Source organism: Pleurodeles waltl, chromosome 8 (genome assembly GCF_031143425.1).
Source record: "Pleurodeles waltl isolate 20211129_DDA chromosome 8, aPleWal1.hap1.20221129, whole genome shotgun sequence".
Lineage (NCBI taxonomy): Eukaryota > Metazoa > Chordata > Amphibia > Caudata > Salamandridae > Pleurodeles > Pleurodeles waltl.
The window spans coordinates 766478224-766496233 of NC_090447.1; the positions used below are offsets into that span (position 1 = coordinate 766478224).

The 18010-nt window shown below is 42.3% G+C and overlaps 1 protein-coding gene across 2 annotated transcripts in view; it reads left to right on the forward strand.

Annotated features, from left to right (window-relative positions):
- Nucleotides 1–7839, forward strand: part of RPS6KA3 (ribosomal protein S6 kinase A3) — a 540094-nt gene extending 532255 nt beyond the window's left edge. For both annotated transcript variants that reach the window (XM_069205007.1, XM_069205008.1), the window contains exon 22: nucleotides 6238–7839. In XM_069205007.1, the coding sequence (XP_069061108.1) occupies nucleotides 6238–6363 (126 nt within the window). In that variant the 3' untranslated portion in view covers nucleotides 6364–7839. The remainder of the gene's footprint in view (nucleotides 1–6237) is intronic.
- The last annotated feature ends 10171 nt before the right edge of the window (nucleotides 7840–18010 follow it).

Sequence of the window (18010 nt, forward strand, 5' to 3'; positions counted from 1 at the left end):
GGGACTCCCCATGGTCCCACATCAGCCCCATTCTGCCTTCTGTGGCTATGGTAGGGCTACCAGATGTGCCCATTCCCACCCAGCCACCATGGCCAGCAGGCTCATTAGTCCTTTTGTTGCCACGGATGCGGCTCCCCCAAAACTCGTGGGACCCAAGGCCAGAGACCTGTGATGTCTACCATCCCCTGGCAGCCGCAGCGTACAAACCCCTTTAATATGCTGTCAGCATGATGGGCAACCAGTCGTCGGCAGGATCAAGCACTTCCTGTCCCGCTGGCAGTCCATAACCTATGACAAATGGGTGCTCTAAATTGTTCAGTCAGGTTACACCCTTTTATTCACAGAAACCATGCCACCAAACTGATATGGGCAGACCGAACAGCACCTCTCCCTGCTGTTAAGTATTTCAGGCTCTTTTGGCCAAAGGAGCCATCAAGAGAGTGCCGACATCAGAAGTAGGTTGATATTGCTATTCCCCCTTCTATCTGATGCTGAAGAAAGATGGAGGCCTCTGCATTATACAAGACCTCCCCCCTCAACTACTTTCTGAAAAAGGAGAAATTCAAAATGCTCATGTTGGCTCAGGTCTTGTACGCTCTGGATCCAGGAAAAATGGATGGTAGCATTGGACTTGAAGGATGCCTGTTTCCTTATACCCATCCTTTTGGCTCACAGATGTTACCGGTAGTTTACAGAAGGCCACAAGCACTTTAGTTTGTTGGGCTCCCCTTTGACCTCACCAGCGCCCCTTCAGGTGTTGACAAAAGTGGTGATTGGGGCTGCAGCCCATCTGCAGAATTGTGGGTTCCAGACTTCTCCTACCTCAGCGAAAGGCTATTGAAGGCACAGTCGCCTCAAGTGGTCATCACCCACCACCTGACTGCAGTAAGACCTGCATTCACTGGGGTTATCTATCAATGTGCCGAAGTCACATCTTATTCCCTCTCAGTCTATTCCTTTCATCGAGCCATTCAGAAATGCCATGCAGTTTTGCGCCTATCGCCTTGAGAGACGAGTCCAGGAAATTCAGGCTGTGATTCTGAAGTTTAAGCCTCTGGCCCGGATTTCGGTGAGACTGATTTTCAGGTTGCTAGGTCTTCTGGCCTTCTACATCTTGCCGGCATAACATGCCTGCTGGCATAATCTGATAGACTTCTAGTTGCAGATTCCTTACCTTTTGAATTTACCCCAGGTTCAGTTTGATCCAGAGAATTTTTTTAGCAGTACCCGTGCGTGCTGTTAGGTGGTGTCAATCAGCTCCGCATCTGTAGTCTGTATTGTCCCCGGTACTCAGACATCACTTCTTTTATTTCCGTGCTAGCTAGCGGCGATCTGAAGAGAGCTACCCCTATGTCAATTTTTGACTGGCCTTTTTTCAACTTTTGTCAAAGATTTTTTCTCTGATAATAGTCTCTCTGATTATGCCACGGCTATTACCAGAGTAGGGCTTAAATACTTGCTATTTCAATGCCTACTGTAGCAATTTCCTTATTTTGCCACCGTTCTGAAGATCTACATACTGGGGCTGATGAAGCAGTAAACAATAGTTCCAGGGCTAGAATGCCTTTGAGTCTGCAAACCTACTTGCATGGTTTAAGGATTTTCACCAGCTTTTCTCTAATCTTTTCCCATAATAAGAAAGGTTGGAAATGTACTCCTGACAATGGCAGAAGTAGAACTTCTTCCAGGGTTGGGGAAAAAGTGTTTGGAGGGAAAGTGAACTTGTAAAGGTTCAATAGATTTTCACATGAGCAAATCTGCGCATGCATATCTGCCCATGCTAAAAATCTGCCCATGCACAAATATTTTATAGAGGTACGATTTCCTGGTATACTTCTTGTGAATTCATGAACGCCACTAATTCAAAGACCTATACCATGGGTGCACTTCTGCGACTTTCTTTAAGAATTGGGTACCTAATTAGGTCTGGTGTTAACAAAGAAATGTTGTTTTTTTTATTGAATTTCTATTTCTCTATCTATCTGCTGGCTTTACTGTGAGTGATCGCATTCTGCTCTTAAACAAGGAGCATATTCGCACTCAAAGTAATTTTCTTCAGTGTCAGGAACTACAGTGGCAATCAGTGGCGTAACGAAACTGGAGGGGGCCCCTGTGCAAAGAACATGGAGGGGCCCCCTCTCCAGACTAACTCAGGGCAGGTGCTGTGCTGAAGGGACCCCTGGAGAGGACTGCAGGACCTTTGTTATACCACTGGCAGCAACATGTGCTTTGAGATCAAAACTTTTTTTGTTTTTGTTTTTTTGCCAGTGTTTGTTACAATGGTGAGGGCCTGGCAGCTCCCACATAAGTGTTAAAAAAGGCATGTCAAAACAAGACACGCAATGATGAAACAAAGACTCAAAAAAAAAAAAAGTTGGATCTGTTGGCTTTGCCAGTGCTTGTTTATTTTCATGCTTCCCATAATCTTGTTGAAAATGGTTACACTGATTTTCAATTAGGAATAGTTTTGGGAAATGCTAGCATACATCAAAGCATTTTACTAAATGACGCTTCGAAGAACTAGCACCTAAAAGTTCATAGTAGCGAAACCTTTTTGCCCTAGTTGCATTTTTTCTGAACATTTTATTTTAAAAGAAAATAATCCTCACTCTTGCTTACAAGTTTCTGCAAACATCTGCAAATAATCAGAGAGCATTCTGGGAGCACTATACTTAACATCATATTGTTAAACCTTTCAAACGTGTGTACGCTTTTTTCTTCTTCTTTTTTTTTTTTTTTTTTCTGGCATCACTTTTAGTAGTGCAGTGTGACCTTAAAACATTTATTTACAGCGCTCAACCTAATAATGAAGGCTTCGAATTAATGAACCATAAATACAAGTTCGAACAGTATTAACATATGGACACATACTTCCTCAACTGCAGACATTTCCCCTTTCTGTAAATTTGCAGGCAAAGGGTTTGTGCTGCTGAGGGTTGGACCTACTTGTCCCAAGGACAAAATAAACATGAAAACTTGTTGACCTTGACCCCAAACAATATGTCTTGGGCGATAGGAATTCCACTTCCCTGCTCTATGGCATGGTCCAGATCTCAGAAGGGACTTTGCAACATCTGCAGTGGTGGCTAACAAACTGGCTAAAGAACTGCAATTGGGTCAGAGCAAGATTCCTCTCCTTCCCCCAACCAGCTGTGTCACTCCTGGGCTGGGGCGGCCATCTAGGGGAGGTGGAGATCAGAGACATCTGGTGTACGACGGAGTCCGGACTCCACATCAACCTGTTGGAGCTCTGTGCAATCAGACTAGTTTTGAAAGTATTTCTTCCCCCTCGCAAGGGAAATGTAATGCAGGTGCTGACGGACAAAACCACCTCCATGTGTTACTGCACCCCGCAGGGCGGGGTGGGATCGTGGAACCTTTGTCGGGAGGCTCTGCTCCTCCGGACGTGGTTGGAACAAACATGCATTTCCCTGGTGGTTCAACATCTGGCTGGCTCTCTGGACACCAGAGCAGAGGAACTCTGCCAACAATGCTTAGTCGATCACAAATGGAGTCTCCATCCAGAGGTGGCGCTAGGTCTCTTTCAGCAGTGGGGAGAAACTTAGTAAGATCTGCTCGCCTTCACAGAGAACACGCAATATCACCAGTGTTGAACATTGGTGTTTCCAAGGTGGCAATCACACTGCGATGCTTTTCGTCTTGAGTGGAACTCAGGCCTTCTGTACATCTTTCAGCCCATACCACTTCTGCCCAGAGTTCTCAAGAAGATTAAGAATGACCGGGCCCAAGTAATCCTTGTAGCTCTGGACTGGGTACAGAGAGTTTTGTATCCCGAGCTATTGAGCATGGCCATCGATCCTTCGATCAGACTGCTTCTTGGAGAGGATCTTCTGTTGCAGCAGCAGGGGAGGGTTCTGCACCCAAATCTGTCCACTCTCTGCCTTCTTACATGTAGATTAGGTGGAGAAATTTGAACGCTTTTGACCTTCCTCTCAAAGTCTGTAATGTAATCTTGGCAGCCAGTCGTCCCTCCACCAAAACTGTATATGCCTATCGTTTGAAGAAATATGTGGCATGGTGCACAGCACGGACAAGTCTGTTGAGCCCCTTTCTGCCCCTCTTTCTGAGGTTTATTTTTCTTTTATTTCTTTTTTTCTTTTATTATTTATAATCCTTTCTTTGGCCCAGCAGGTACCTGCTATGGGCATTCTCAAAGGTCCATTTCTGCCTTTTTGTGGTTCCATGATCAACCTTCTTTGTTTAAGTCTCGTATTGTAAATAGGTTCCTGAAAAGCCTTGATCATATGTTTCCTCTGTCGCCTTTCATTATGCCCCAACAAAACTTGGATTTGGTTTTGACCTTTCTGATGTGCTCTCTGTTCAAGCTTTTCCACAATTGTCCTCTCAGGCTTCTTACTTTGAAAACTGCCTTCCTTGTTGCCATTACCTCTGCCCACAGGGTGAGTGAGCTGCAGGCATGGTCATCCAAGCCGCCCTACCTTGCCATCTATCCTGACAAAGTGGTGCTTCGCACTGGGGCCTCCTTTTTACCCAAGGTAGTCATGCCTTTCATGTAGGCCAATCCATCACCTTGCCTGCTCACCTCCTGGACCCAAAAGGAGCTTTGCCGTTCTATCTTGATAAAACAAAAGAGTTCTGGGTGTATGATCAACTCCTTGTTGGTTATAGGAGTGCAAAGAAAGGTCAGGCAGGGCAGAAGCGGACCATCTCCAGATGGGTTGTCCTCTGCATCAAAATCCGCTACGCACTGGTCAAGAAGCATCCCCCAGGGTGTTTGTGTGCTCATTCTACCTAAGCAAAAGCTGCGACCACTGCGTTAGCTCGGAGTTCTAGTCCTTCACATCTGTTAGGTGGATACATGAGCTTCTCTGCAAACGTTTGTCAAACACTACTGCGTTGAGTCGGGTCCGTAGGGATGGTCATTTTGTCCATTTGGTTTTGCAGGACTTTCTAATCTGATCTTAGTTTGCACACCCTCTGCCAGGGATGATATTGCTTGGGTATCTATTCTGAGGTAAGTAATCTGCAACTAGATGTCTCTATCATTTGGACAAGTCACCTACCTTTGATAATGCCTTAAATGGTAGAGACCACATCTAGTTGCAGATACCGACCCACCCATCATCCCCGCTGTAAGAACTAATTTCTAAGGACAGGGACTCCCTTATTTTTGATGCACCAGTAGTCGGTGTTCTTCATGGCTCTGCACTTGTGGTGTGAAAAGTAGTGGAAAGAAACTGACTTCAGTGCTCCGGGTTGGTGCCTGTATAGGACCTGCAGCTGCATATCCAATGCAGCTGATGACGGATATGGAGCCAATCAACAACACCTAATAGCACACAAGAGTACTGCTCTAGAAGACTCCGGATCCAGACCGACACCTGGGGAGAATTCTAAGGTAAGGAATCTGCAATTAGATATTTTCTCTACCAGTTAAGGCGTTACCAAAGGTAACTAACTTGTCCTACAGGAAAAAAATTCAAAGTGCTAGAAAATTGGCCCTAGTTAGCTTTGTTTAAACAACAGTTGTAATTCTGCTCCGTGTATTGCCTTTCATGCTAACTGATGGCTTTGGCATGAGATAGCGTTAAGTCAAAGCTATGCTGTAATACATTACTATTATTGAGCACCTACACCATTTTCTTAGAGCAGGTCACTAGTAATGTCACAGTGAAGCTGTAATAAGACATTTAGACCATTTTTAAAAGAGTATGCAGGCTGTGGATTTTATGAAGACGTTTGGCTACTGACCAATTCTCCGTAATATATGGCGATGGAATGTGAAGAGTAAAAAGGCCTATTTTGAGCTTTTTTGTAATGCATTTGGACAGAATGTCCCAACTTAACATACGAGTCAACCAAAACTGTGTGTCAGGAAACCCTAGGAAAACCATGTTCTTCATACTCTCCTACAATAGAATATGCAAGAATAGGTTGCAATGAAAACTTCAGACACGATTCCACCTTTTGATTAAAGTGTACCAGCCCATGACCCGGAGTATTAACACTTGTGATAAGACCTTAACCATTCTGAAGTAATTAAGGGTACTTTTTTATGACTTCTGGAGATATGAATAAAAAAAGCATGGACATTCGGTATTCCCATTCTGTGACATAATTTGTAGACTAAATCTGTTGTCATGATGGTTTTTCCAAGAGGCTGGTTTCTTAACTGAATGTAACTGAATCGTATTGTCCTACAGTGTAAAGTATTATCCAGTACCAGTTATCATTTTACCTTTTTTTTGTCAATAGGGTGCTATGGCAGCCACATATTCTGCATTGAGCCGCAATCCTTTGTCACCAGTTTTGGAGCCAGTAGGCCGTTCTACACTTGCTCAGCGAAGAGGCGTAAAGAAAATTACCTCAACTGCCCTGTAAAGTTGCCTCTTCCAGACTTTTGGTACCACAGCAGAGGATGCGAGCACAATCCAATGCAAGAGATGTCACAGCAGTAGAGATACCTGCACCTACTCTGCTCTGCTGGTACCCAAAATGCTGCTGCTTTGCTATTTTACCGGTTGAAAACTGTTGATGGCAAGGCATTGACCCTGCTGGTGATTTGAGCTGGAACATCGAATGGAAGCAGAACTAAAACGAACGTTCATCATTTGTGAAAAAATAAGAATTATTGACTTCACCTTTGACGTGAAAATACACTGAATACAGCACCCTGCATCATGAAGCATTATTTTTATACTCATTTTTTTCTTGTCCCCAAAAATGTTTGTTACGTGTAAAGGGTGGACTCTTGCGTTAAACATTTTGCTTAAAAAATGTTTAATATACTTTGTGCCATCCAATATTTGTATGTTTTTTTTTTAAATTAACTTCCCTATCTTTTTTTAGTACACTTGTATAATTTAGAATTTATACAGGAAAGAAAACGGTTTAAAGTGTCTGATTAGAGAATTTGCTTGGAATATTTCAGTATTGTTGGGAGGCTCTGAAATAACTTGGCTGTTGGGCAGCCTTTGAATGTAATAACATAACATGCACTTACAGAGCAAAAAGAAGCACTGTTTTTGTGCAACGGTGTATGAGAATAAATGAATGGTGGCCGTAGTCTTATAAGTAGAATAAATCTAAGTAAATCTATACATATATATTTAAATATACATCCAATAAAGGTGGAGGTATTTACCTTATAATCACTATAGTTATAGCAATCATGTACTGAAGTTTTCATTTGCAGTATTTAAATATAAAATGACAGCATAAAGAAATAGCTATAATAGATATTTTTTGTATAACTATAGTTTACTCTTTGGGAGAGGGTCTCCCGATATTGCAAAAGAGTGGTATGGTATTTGTTGATAAACTTGAGGGATCAGTTGACTGTTTCCACTTGTAAAAATGTACTTTTATTAGCTTTATCTTGCTACTCTTATTTTTCTCAAAGGGAAACTACACACACAAAGGATGTAATTATTTTGAATTTCTTGATGAGGGAGAGTATTTCAAATGGATTTTTTTTACTACACACTCGCACAGAAAATATTTTTCTACTGTATCATAAAATCATACTTTATACTAGTCTGAGCATGGCATGTTTAGTGAGTCTAAGATATCCCTGGTAGCTCTAACAGTACAGTCTTGTCGGGCATTCTGGAAAAAGAGCTTTGGCAATGCTTTCAATTGAATCATAAGAAAAGTTTATTGTATACTGATGATTATTTTACCCAAAAACCTGATAAACATGCAGTTAATGTTACTGTGTATCTATACAGCCCACAGTTGACTAAGATCATGAAGGCGCCAGAAAGTTAATCATTGCTTGTACATCTCTCAAAAGGTTTTATAATCGTAAAAAAAAAGTAAATTTATACAATGAATAAACTTTCAGGACATTGATAACATTTTTACATTCTCATCTGTTCTTTAAAATGTGTTTACTGTTTTAGAAGGAACTGTACTCCACAGGCCTTGTGGTGCTAGGTCTGCAAAAAGGGCAGAAGATAGCCTCCTAAACAAAAAAATCAAACATCTGACAGACTAGAGGACCCAAAATGAGGATTAATGGAAAGAGGCAGCAACAATCTGCACAAAAGAAAGTTGTCAGCTTTCATGCAAAAGATCAGGTGTGGGTTTCTGATGATAGTTGAGGGGAAGATACTTTGCAAGTTTTGGCCCCAGGATCCTAAACTAGTGCGGACGATCCACCCCTACCCCACCACCCACTTCCCCACCTGACCTTTTGGAAACAAGCAGTTGAAAGCAGAGAGGAATCCTAATCTTAAACCCTCTCTTGGACGGGTATGATGAAATAAGAGTAGAGAGAAGAGTTGTGTTTTTTTTTGTTTTCTTTTTTTTGTTAGCTCTTGCAATAATCCTGGTAAACCAAACAAAGGACTTTGTATGTAATGCGCTGTTTGGTCGGGAGCCAGTGCATCTCATGTCAGGCCAGGTATAGATGATCAAATCTTCAAAGCCTGGTCTCAAGTAACATAGCTATGTTTTTTGAGCCTTCACAGCATAGCTATTTGATAGTCGGGGAGGCAAATAAGGAGATAATTGGCATAGCCTACCCGTGACAGGATGGTTGAATTGATGACCCCTGCACAACTTGTTCCGAGGTGGGTGGGGCAGAAATTTTAAAAGGAATGCAAGTGCCAGAAAACAGGATGTCTAACGTATATTGATCTATTCTTTATAATGTAGTCCCCGGGGTACAAGTCTTTGGTAGCCATTAAGCAATATTTGAGCGCACAATAGTGAGCAAAACAACAAAATAATATTGATGTTAATGATGCACATCTGCTGGAAAGGTCATTGAAACATAAAATAAAACTGAAAGGAACTTAATATACCGAGATATAATGTACATTATATATATTTATTTATATATATATATATATGTACATGTAGAGAGAGAGATAAAGTGATATAGATCTATATAGATAAGTGCATATATACTTAACAATATTTGTTGTAAATATAGTGGCAAAGTACATTTTATAGGATAGGTCTTTCACATTGATTAAAATGTGATTTAAAGATCAACCTAAAAGGGGCTGAGGGTTATTCCAAATGGGCTTTTGATAAATAGTGTCAAATTGTACATTTTTGGCAGACACTCCCAGCAACAAATGTGCAAAATTTAAGTTTTGAAGATTTCAGGCCCTCCTACAAAATAATTGAAAGAAAATCTTGTGTAAAAGCACCTCGGTGTGTTTAAAGCACCTTCGTTCAGTAACTCTGGGAAAATTGGAAGTCTCCAAAGAGAAAGGACAAGGAGTCCCACCTTCAATAATTTATTTTAAATACCCACAAATTACACTTTTTAAATTCCATTTCTTCTGTAATATTGGTAAAAAAACATATTTAAATACTCTTAAAGAAGAAATGTTTGGGGTCGCTCCCATAATAAACACTCCAAAATGTTATTGCCAGTTATACTTCCTTTTAGAGTGCATTTGTGTAAACATAGGATTTAAATGTATTATGCACTGGTTTTATGAAGTTAGCTGAGTACGACCTGTGTACATTTACCAGTTTCTGGGTGACGATTCAAGATCATGTACATCAGTTGTATGCTGTACACATTTGAGTAGCACATTGACATTACAATTCAGCTATACTGAAAGATTTTAGTTACATCAAGATGAGGCAATTTGCCCCCCAGCATACAATTTCATAATAAGCACTAGGGCCAGGATTAGAACCCCTGTCCCCGTATTTCACATTCAACAGTTATCCCCAAGACTACGAGGCAATGCTGTGGCATGAAACATTACAATAAGTCAGTGTTGCTACAATGTTTATGGATTGTTTTGATAATGTATAAGTTGTCACACAGTTCTTTGCAAGATTTCATCATTCTCCAAGAATGCAACCTAGCTAATACCCCATGTATTTCCCAGCTCCATAACTTTGCATTTTCCAGTTCAAGTCCATCTATCACTTTGTATTTTTTCATAATTCTCAAGTCAGTATTTTCCTGAAGGCAAATTAGAAAATTCTCTAATGCCTAATTGCCACATTTTCAAGTTCATGATGTTCATGTTATCTCATTTGGCATGTTTTACATGAAGCTGATGTTGTGCATGCTGTGCAAATTTCATAATGTTGCAATTAGAAGAAAAAAGGGTGGTAGTTTGGGCTAGCTGAGCCTTGGCTTATGTGATGCTCTCATGGAACTTAACCTACATTTTAAATCAATGGGTAATAGAGTAGTAGTAATAGAGTAACACATGGTCACACTTCCCACACATGCCTTGTACTTGAGAAAGCTGTAATCCAGCTACATCCACCCTCAACCTGCATCATACATTTGGTGATTCTGCTCAAAGTTAACAGTAACTTGAATAAGTAATACAGTTCTAAGAAGGCATTGCGCTGAGGTACTCCTATCGCAGTGATCGGGGAGGTGGCACCAGACAAGGGTGAAGATACCCAATTGGAGGTAGTTCTTGCCGACCATTGGTTACCCAGGAGGATAAAAGGAATGTTTTCTAATTCAACTATAGAATTTCACTCCTCTTTGCAAGACAAAGCTGACTGTAGTCAAAAAACATTACATAACTTTCTGCACCGGTCATCCATAGATTAACCATTTAAAAGAATTATGTGGGAATAAATTGAGATGTAAAACCACAAGAGCAGATGCCTGAGTCATCTACTATGCATCTGGACTTCATCCACCTTTTTGCATGGCCAGCTAATAAACATAGAGAAATGTGTTTTTGGAGTTGACAGTGGGAAAGGCGTATTAAAAAGAAAACTCTCCAGGCACTAATGTGTGTTGAAATTACATTGGAAGAAATGTGTATGCTGGATTGCTTGGATTACCAAATTGTTGTCATTGGTCATTCTAGGAGTAGAACTGGTACTTGTTAAACCCTGACATACACATTTTACCATTTTATGAATTACTCTATCACCTTGTAGTACCACATACAAAACTCAGATATCAGTAGGTAGACCACAAAAGGTCCATTTGGTCATGAAGAATTCCCTAGGAGCATTGGACTTGGAAGAACTGGGAATTATGTTGACCATTTAAAGTGGTGAGGGAGGTTTCATAATTGACCACATACCCGTTGCACCACGTTAGAAATTACCATATTGTGCGTGATGTGCATCCAGATTTTTGCATTGACTGTTCTTGCCAGCTGTGGAACTCTGTGCACGTTACCCCTGCTAACCAGGGATAAAGTGGCTGTGCTCCACATTTCAACTTGATGAAATTGGCTTACACCCTGATTGGAATATTTAACTTACCTATAATTCCCTAGTATATGGTACATAAGTGTTCCCGGGGCATAAAAGGTAAATGTTTTAAGTGATGTAGACTACAGCACCCATTGTGCCATCCACTACAGTGACCATGTAAACATGACTGCAGGTCTACCATCTGTACCCTGACTGTGCAGTTTTAAACTGTAGATTCGACCTGTCAGAATAATCGCTCTTGAATGGCCTAAGCCTTCCTTTTTATATATCAATATCAAATCTGGACGTGCCAAAACTAGCCAATGAAAGTATACCTATCTTGCTCTTTGCTGATGACGCCGTATTACTGGCAAGAACAGAGATAGCAATGCATGGTCTACTTAGGGGCTTCGAATCTTTCTGTACCTCAAGGAGCATGGTAATCAATGAGGGGAAAACAAAGTTTATGATTCTCAACCAAAAACAGACGTTGCAATCGACTTTTAGGGTAAATAATAAGCCTTTGGCCCGAGTGGCCACCTATGATTACCTGGGCTGCAGATTAGATGAAAAACAGACATGGAAACCACAAATCTACAAAAGCAGAATTTCCTTGGCCCAACAAGCCGGAGCAGTACTCAGATTTGCAAAGGCTACAGGCAATCACTCCGTGAGCTCCGCACTGCTTGCATACAAAACAAAAGCAAGAGCCGCAGCACTTTACAGCGCAGAGATCTGGGGATTCAGAAAGATTCCATCAATACAAGTAACCGAGAACAAATTTTTACGCAAATTACTTTGTCTAGGTAATGCTACACCAATGAACGCAATAAGAATTGATCTACAGATGAGAAAGGTTGAGGACTACATCGCTCTGGCTCCAGTAAGATACTGGATCCGTATTTGGACAAAAGAGGCTCTTAAACCATTCAGAGACGTACTTAAGGATATCATGAAGCTGCAAAACCATCGGAAACTGCCCTGGTTCAAACATATCTCAACTATCCTGGCTGCTATCGGCCAGGATGACTTTTGGCTCCATCCAGAAAAAATCGGAAGGCCTAGTCTAGCTGTCATAAAAAAGGCATATTCGGAGCGAAAGACAGAGATTATGTGCGAGTCATTTAGCCCTTTATTCAAGCGGTATATTTTGTTTAACCAAGAGCTTAAACCAGCATTATTCATAGACAGTATTTATCCGGAGGAAAAAAGGGCTCTCTACTTTAAATTCCGTATGGGCACACTACCAGTGACAGCGGTGGTCAACAGATGGCAATCCGCTCCTCCGAGTAGTTTAGAATGTTGTCCATGCCTTCATGGTGGTCCAGAAACACTTTCCCACTTCCTTTTACTATGCCACTTTACGCTCAGACTCCGTAAATTGTACCTTCGTCCACTTTTCAGAACTTCCGGAGTTAGGAAGTGCAAGGAGGCGGAAGCGCTATGTATGCGTTCAGATGAGAAATACATTGTGACAAAGGTCTCAACCTATATCTTGGAAGCATGGAAATTACGTCTATCAATGCACCTACAGTTGGCACAGGCACAATAGCCTATGTTATCCCGTACCTATTTAGCTTGGGAAATCGGTGCAGGGTAGTGTAAACTGGGTTAGGCCTCGGGCTTTTATTAAATGGCTGGAAGGCAATGCAAGGCCCCAAATGACTCGTCCCATAATAAGACATTTCAAATATTAGACTCATAATGTTTTTCTAGAATAAGTTAAGTTTTTATGTAAATTATGGTCAAATCAGGTTTTACGATAATGCATGGTAAATTGGATACATTTTGGCACATGTTAAATCAAAAATTCAAGCATAGTTCCTTTTATTGAGATGTTTTATTTAATGTGATTTTTATTGAGTTCGAGGGATTGATATCTATTGTGTGATTATTGTTAAGGCCGGATAGGCTAATAACAATTAAATAAATAAATAAAATATATCAATAAGTCATCCCTTGGGCTGTAAGGAAGGGTGCATGATGTTTAAAAGTAGATCGCAAAACGTTTGTCAAACAAGTCCTTACAGTGAAAAGGTGCCAAAGCTATTTTTACTGTAGCAGGGCTGGCTGTTGCATGCATAGGGATACACAATCAAATTCAATAATGTTCTCTCCGGCTAGGAAGCAGCTACAAATTTAATTTTTGGACTTTTTGAAATATTAACTGCCTGATTCACTTGTGATGTCTGATTATGTAATAAACCTTTTTTAAAGGGTACTTTTTGATAGTTTCCTTTCCCTGCCTAAAGCTTCTGGAAGCCCAATTGCATGAGCTCCAGCTGTAACCCAGGTGCTGAATAACCCTCTTGACGAGGAGTGAACTTGCTGCCAGAGCTGAAAAAAAGATCTTGGGTATTGGGAGGTGTTTCTGTTCCTCTGGCAGCATAAACATCTGGGCTTTGCCCAGGTACTTGATTACTTCAAAGAGGCCTGCAGTATCAAAGGCAAATATTAGGTGACACCTGGGCATGGACCTTCTTTGTTCCACCAGTCAGACAGGCACCAATCCCAGTGGGGGAGATAAGCTACTCCGGAACTGCTTCAGAGTAACCACAAGAAAGGCGTTACTCATTTCCCTGGCCTCATCTCTGAGGTGTTTTCACAGGTCTTGCACAACAGGAAAAGAGTCACCATCTTGGATTTAGGCAGAGAGGGGCACTGTGAGACTGTTTGTGGTAGAGCACACAGGAAGTGCTGCAGAAGTGTGTAGGGTTGCCCCTGGGACGTTTAACCCTGTTAGTTATGTCAATGAAATGCTGTAGCCCATAGGGATCTCCTGGAACCCCAATACCCTGGATACCTCAGTACCATATACTAGGGAATTGTATGGGTGTACCGGTATGTCAATGTGAATTGGTAAATTTAGTCACTAGCCTGTTGGTGACAAATGTGGAAAGCAGAGAGAGCATAACCACTGAGGTTCTGGTTAGCAGAGCCTCAGTGAGACAGTTAGGCATCACACAGGGAACACATACAGGGCACACATACAGGGCACATACTTATGAGCACTGGGGCCTTGCCTGGCAGGGTCCCAGTGACACATAGACTAAAACAACATATATACAGTGAAATATGGGGGGTGACATGCCAGGCAAGATGGTACTTTTCTACAGTTTGGGAATGGCCAAGTCCTCCACCAGGTTAGTACCAGGCATAAATGTGGCACACACAGTACCCTTGGAACACTTTCTCGACCTGTGGAAGAACAAAAAGGACTGCACTTGCTGTCTGTAATCTGAGGAGAGCCTAAAAGACAGGACTTGTGCCAAGGGCAAAGTGGACTTCAGGGGTCATAAGACTGACCTCCTGTTTAAGCTACAGGGTTACAACAAGCTGCAAGAGTCCTGTAAAGGGAAAATGGGTGTGAGGAATCAATAGGACTTCTTAGGTAGCTTTTCTCAGAATTGTTTTTATTTTTATAGAATAATTTAATATTAGATCATTTCTGTGGAGGGCTGTCTATGTCAGGATGTCCTGTTCTTTCTTGTCACAGTCCTCTGGCTCCTGAATGGCAGTCGATAGCAGGGGCCCTCTGGACTCTGGCGACGTACCCTTGGGGAGAAAAGAATGGATTTTCAGGCACATGCTCTGCCAGTTTCCCACACCACCTTGGTGTTTATTTTTAATTTTTTTATCTATCATGTTGCTTTTTTTCGTGTAATTTATTTCAATGGTCATCTTGCTTCGTGCTCTCAACAATTCACCTCCTATGCACCACGGTGAAAACACTCAGAATACTTGTTTTTTTACTGTACACTTTGTTCCTCATGCAGACTCCCCCCTTTAGGTTACTCAGTGCTGCCAGGTGTTTGCTTTATAGTCCCCACAACCCCTCCTATACCGCTAACCACCCCTGCAGCATTCCTCAACCCCAGTGAGGTACTTGCTTTGGGCTATAGCTCAGACGACGAGCTGTGGCGTTCCTGTCCAGACCGCCTCTCACCTGGGTCTCTTCCTCGTTCTCTCGTTTCCCTGGTGACGCGATCACCGCTTGACCACCTCCACTGCTTCTTTCTCCCCTGATGTTGTCCTCACTCCTGGTGCACTGCTCTTTTGTCTCTCTGTCTGGGTCCCGCAAGAAGTCCTTGTACTGTACTAGCTCTTCTGTTTACTTTTCCCACTGTAGTCCATCTAGCAGCCCTCCGACTCACTCCGGATCTTCTTTTTCTGGTTCGTCTCCCCCTTTTTTATTTTTTTTATTTTTTATAGCCGATTGGAGACTGTGCCGTGAACAACTAGGATGAAGGTATGGCTTTCCAGTGTGCCCCCGGGGTCCCGCTTGGTCTGTCGAGTCATGGTTTCCTCACAGCAGTTCCCCCTCAAGCATGGATGATCGGGCCATGCAGAAGCATCTAGACAAGAAGGGTAATCAGCTGTACTTTTTATTTTCCCAGGAAGGTGATGGGTCCTGAAGGAAAACTGAGAAGTAGAAATCAGCAAAGAACACAGGCATTCATATGTTTGTGTCTGAAAAGCCAAAATCAAAGGACCATGGTCTGTGAGCAAAACAAAAGAACGACCAAGGAGGTAGAACTGAAGCGACACTAAGGCCCATTTACTTGCCAAGCATTCTTTCTCAACAGTGCCATAATATAGTTCACAGGGCAACAACTTCCTACTGATGAACACAACAGAACGAAGGGACTCTGCGTCGGGTTGGGATAGAATAGAGAAAAGTTCAGATAGTACCGAACCAAGATCTACCAAGGTGAGAGGAAACTCGTCTGAAACAGACGGCGGAAAGAAAACAATCTAACAAAGGACTCAATGTCTATGCGCACTATCACTGAGAAGAGGAGTCACTCGATCTTGTGATTTGAAAAAGCTTCTTCGAAGAAAAACAACTTGTAACACTCTGGGCCCAACTCTAGATGGCGGACTTATGCAAAGCATGTGAATCTGCAGCACTACATGCCACAAACAGATGTCTACTGGGTGAGTAACATCCTCCATATATCACTAGATCATTCAAATAGGCTACTGCGTACCCCAGGTGAGGCCTGAATATAACGTCCATGAGTCTCTGAAAGGTGGCCGGAGCCCAGTGCAGTCTGAAGGGTAACACTTTGAGCTGATTTAGGCCTGAGGGAGTAGAGAAAGCAGTTTTCCCTTTGGCTGTGGGTGTAACGGGAATTTGCCAGTAGCCTTTTGTTAGGGCAAGGGTGGTAAGATAGGAAGCAGTCCATAAGTTCTCAATCAAGTTCTTCCACCCTTGGCATATTGGATAAGTGTCTAACTTAGAATTACTGTTCACCTGAAGGAAGTCGATACAAAACTGGAGGGGTCCATCAGGTTTTGGCACTAGTACAACTGGTGAGCACCACATACTATGGGAAGGCTCAGTTATACCTTCTTTAACATATTCTGGACTTTGGTATCCATGGCTTTTCATCAGGCTTCAGGTATCCGGTAGGACCGAAGGCAGCTGACCTGATTTGTCTCTGACAATATCATGTGAGACCAAAGTGGTCTTTCCTGGCCTGGAGGAAAATACGTCCCTGTATTGCAGGATCACTTCTTTCACCTGTTGATGTCTGTGACTCAGGGTTTCACCTAATTGAACCATCCTGTCTTCAGGCTCTCTAATCGAGGGGGAGAAATGTTATCTCCAGGAGATTAGAATCGGTTACAAATAGGGTAGTAGTCATCCCCACCTGCTACCTCAGTTGTTTCTCATCTTTTCTGGAGATTAATATGGTATATTTGTCCTTGTGTTGATGTGGTATAGCTAATTTGTAAGACATCCGAGTGACCTTAGCCAGCACAGTATAGGGACCTTGCCATGGGACAACTTGTCGGAGGATGGTAACAATACCAGGGCCTTATCCCCCACCTGTAATTCCCTTAGCTTACTGGTTCTGTCATGTGTAGCTTTCTGTTGCTCCTGGGCTTTTTCTAAGTTGTTACATACATTTTCCTGCAGTCCATGCAGTCTCTCTTTTAAGAGTAGAAGCATACTCTTGTAGTCCCACTCCCTCATCTTCCTACTGTTCTGCCACCATATCCAAAAGGGCACTGGGTGCCTCCCAAACAACAGCTCAAAAGGATTATACCCAATAGAGGATTGAAAGTGGGTACAAATGATATAAGGAACTAAGGGGAGCTTTCTGTCCCAGTCCCGTCCCTTTTCCAATACCACCATCTTAAGGATGAACTTCCACATCCTTGCAAAGAATTCAGTCACAGCAGGGGCTACAGTGGTAGTGGTCATACTGGATAGAGGAATGGCCTTGGGGTATCTGGTTGCTTAATCCACAAGAACAAGTGTATACTGGTATCCTTATACAGATGCCACCAAGGGACCAACCAGGTCTATCCCAACTCTTGTAAATGGGATTTAAATGACTGGTAAAGGACGTAACAAGGCTTTTTGGATATGGTTTGGATTGGTGGTTTGACAACTTTCACATTTGGTACAAAACTTGCAGATATCGGAGAAGACGCCTGGCCACTAAAATCCTCTGAGAAGATACTCTGTTTTTTCACGACCATAATGACCGCCCCCAATTTGAATATGGGCTAAATGCAACACGTGTTGACAAAGGTTGGGGTACCAATAACTGCCTCACTACTGCCCCTCTTAGTTTTCGGTATAGCAGGCCTTTTGAAACACTAAAGTGGGGGCCTACCGTGTGAACATTGTTGGCTACTGCCTGTCCCCATGCATTGCTGAGGGTTCTGTTCCCCCCGTGCTGATCTGAAGCTTCATTTATTTCTGATAGGATCTGCAGCAGAGGGAGAAACAGTGGGTACATTAAGCTGACCAAGACATCAGGTTATTTCTCAAGCGTTTCTTATTACGTGATAACTTCTTACATTCATCGCACCTTAGGAACTCTCTCCCTAAAAGGAGGCTCTTTCCACCAGACCA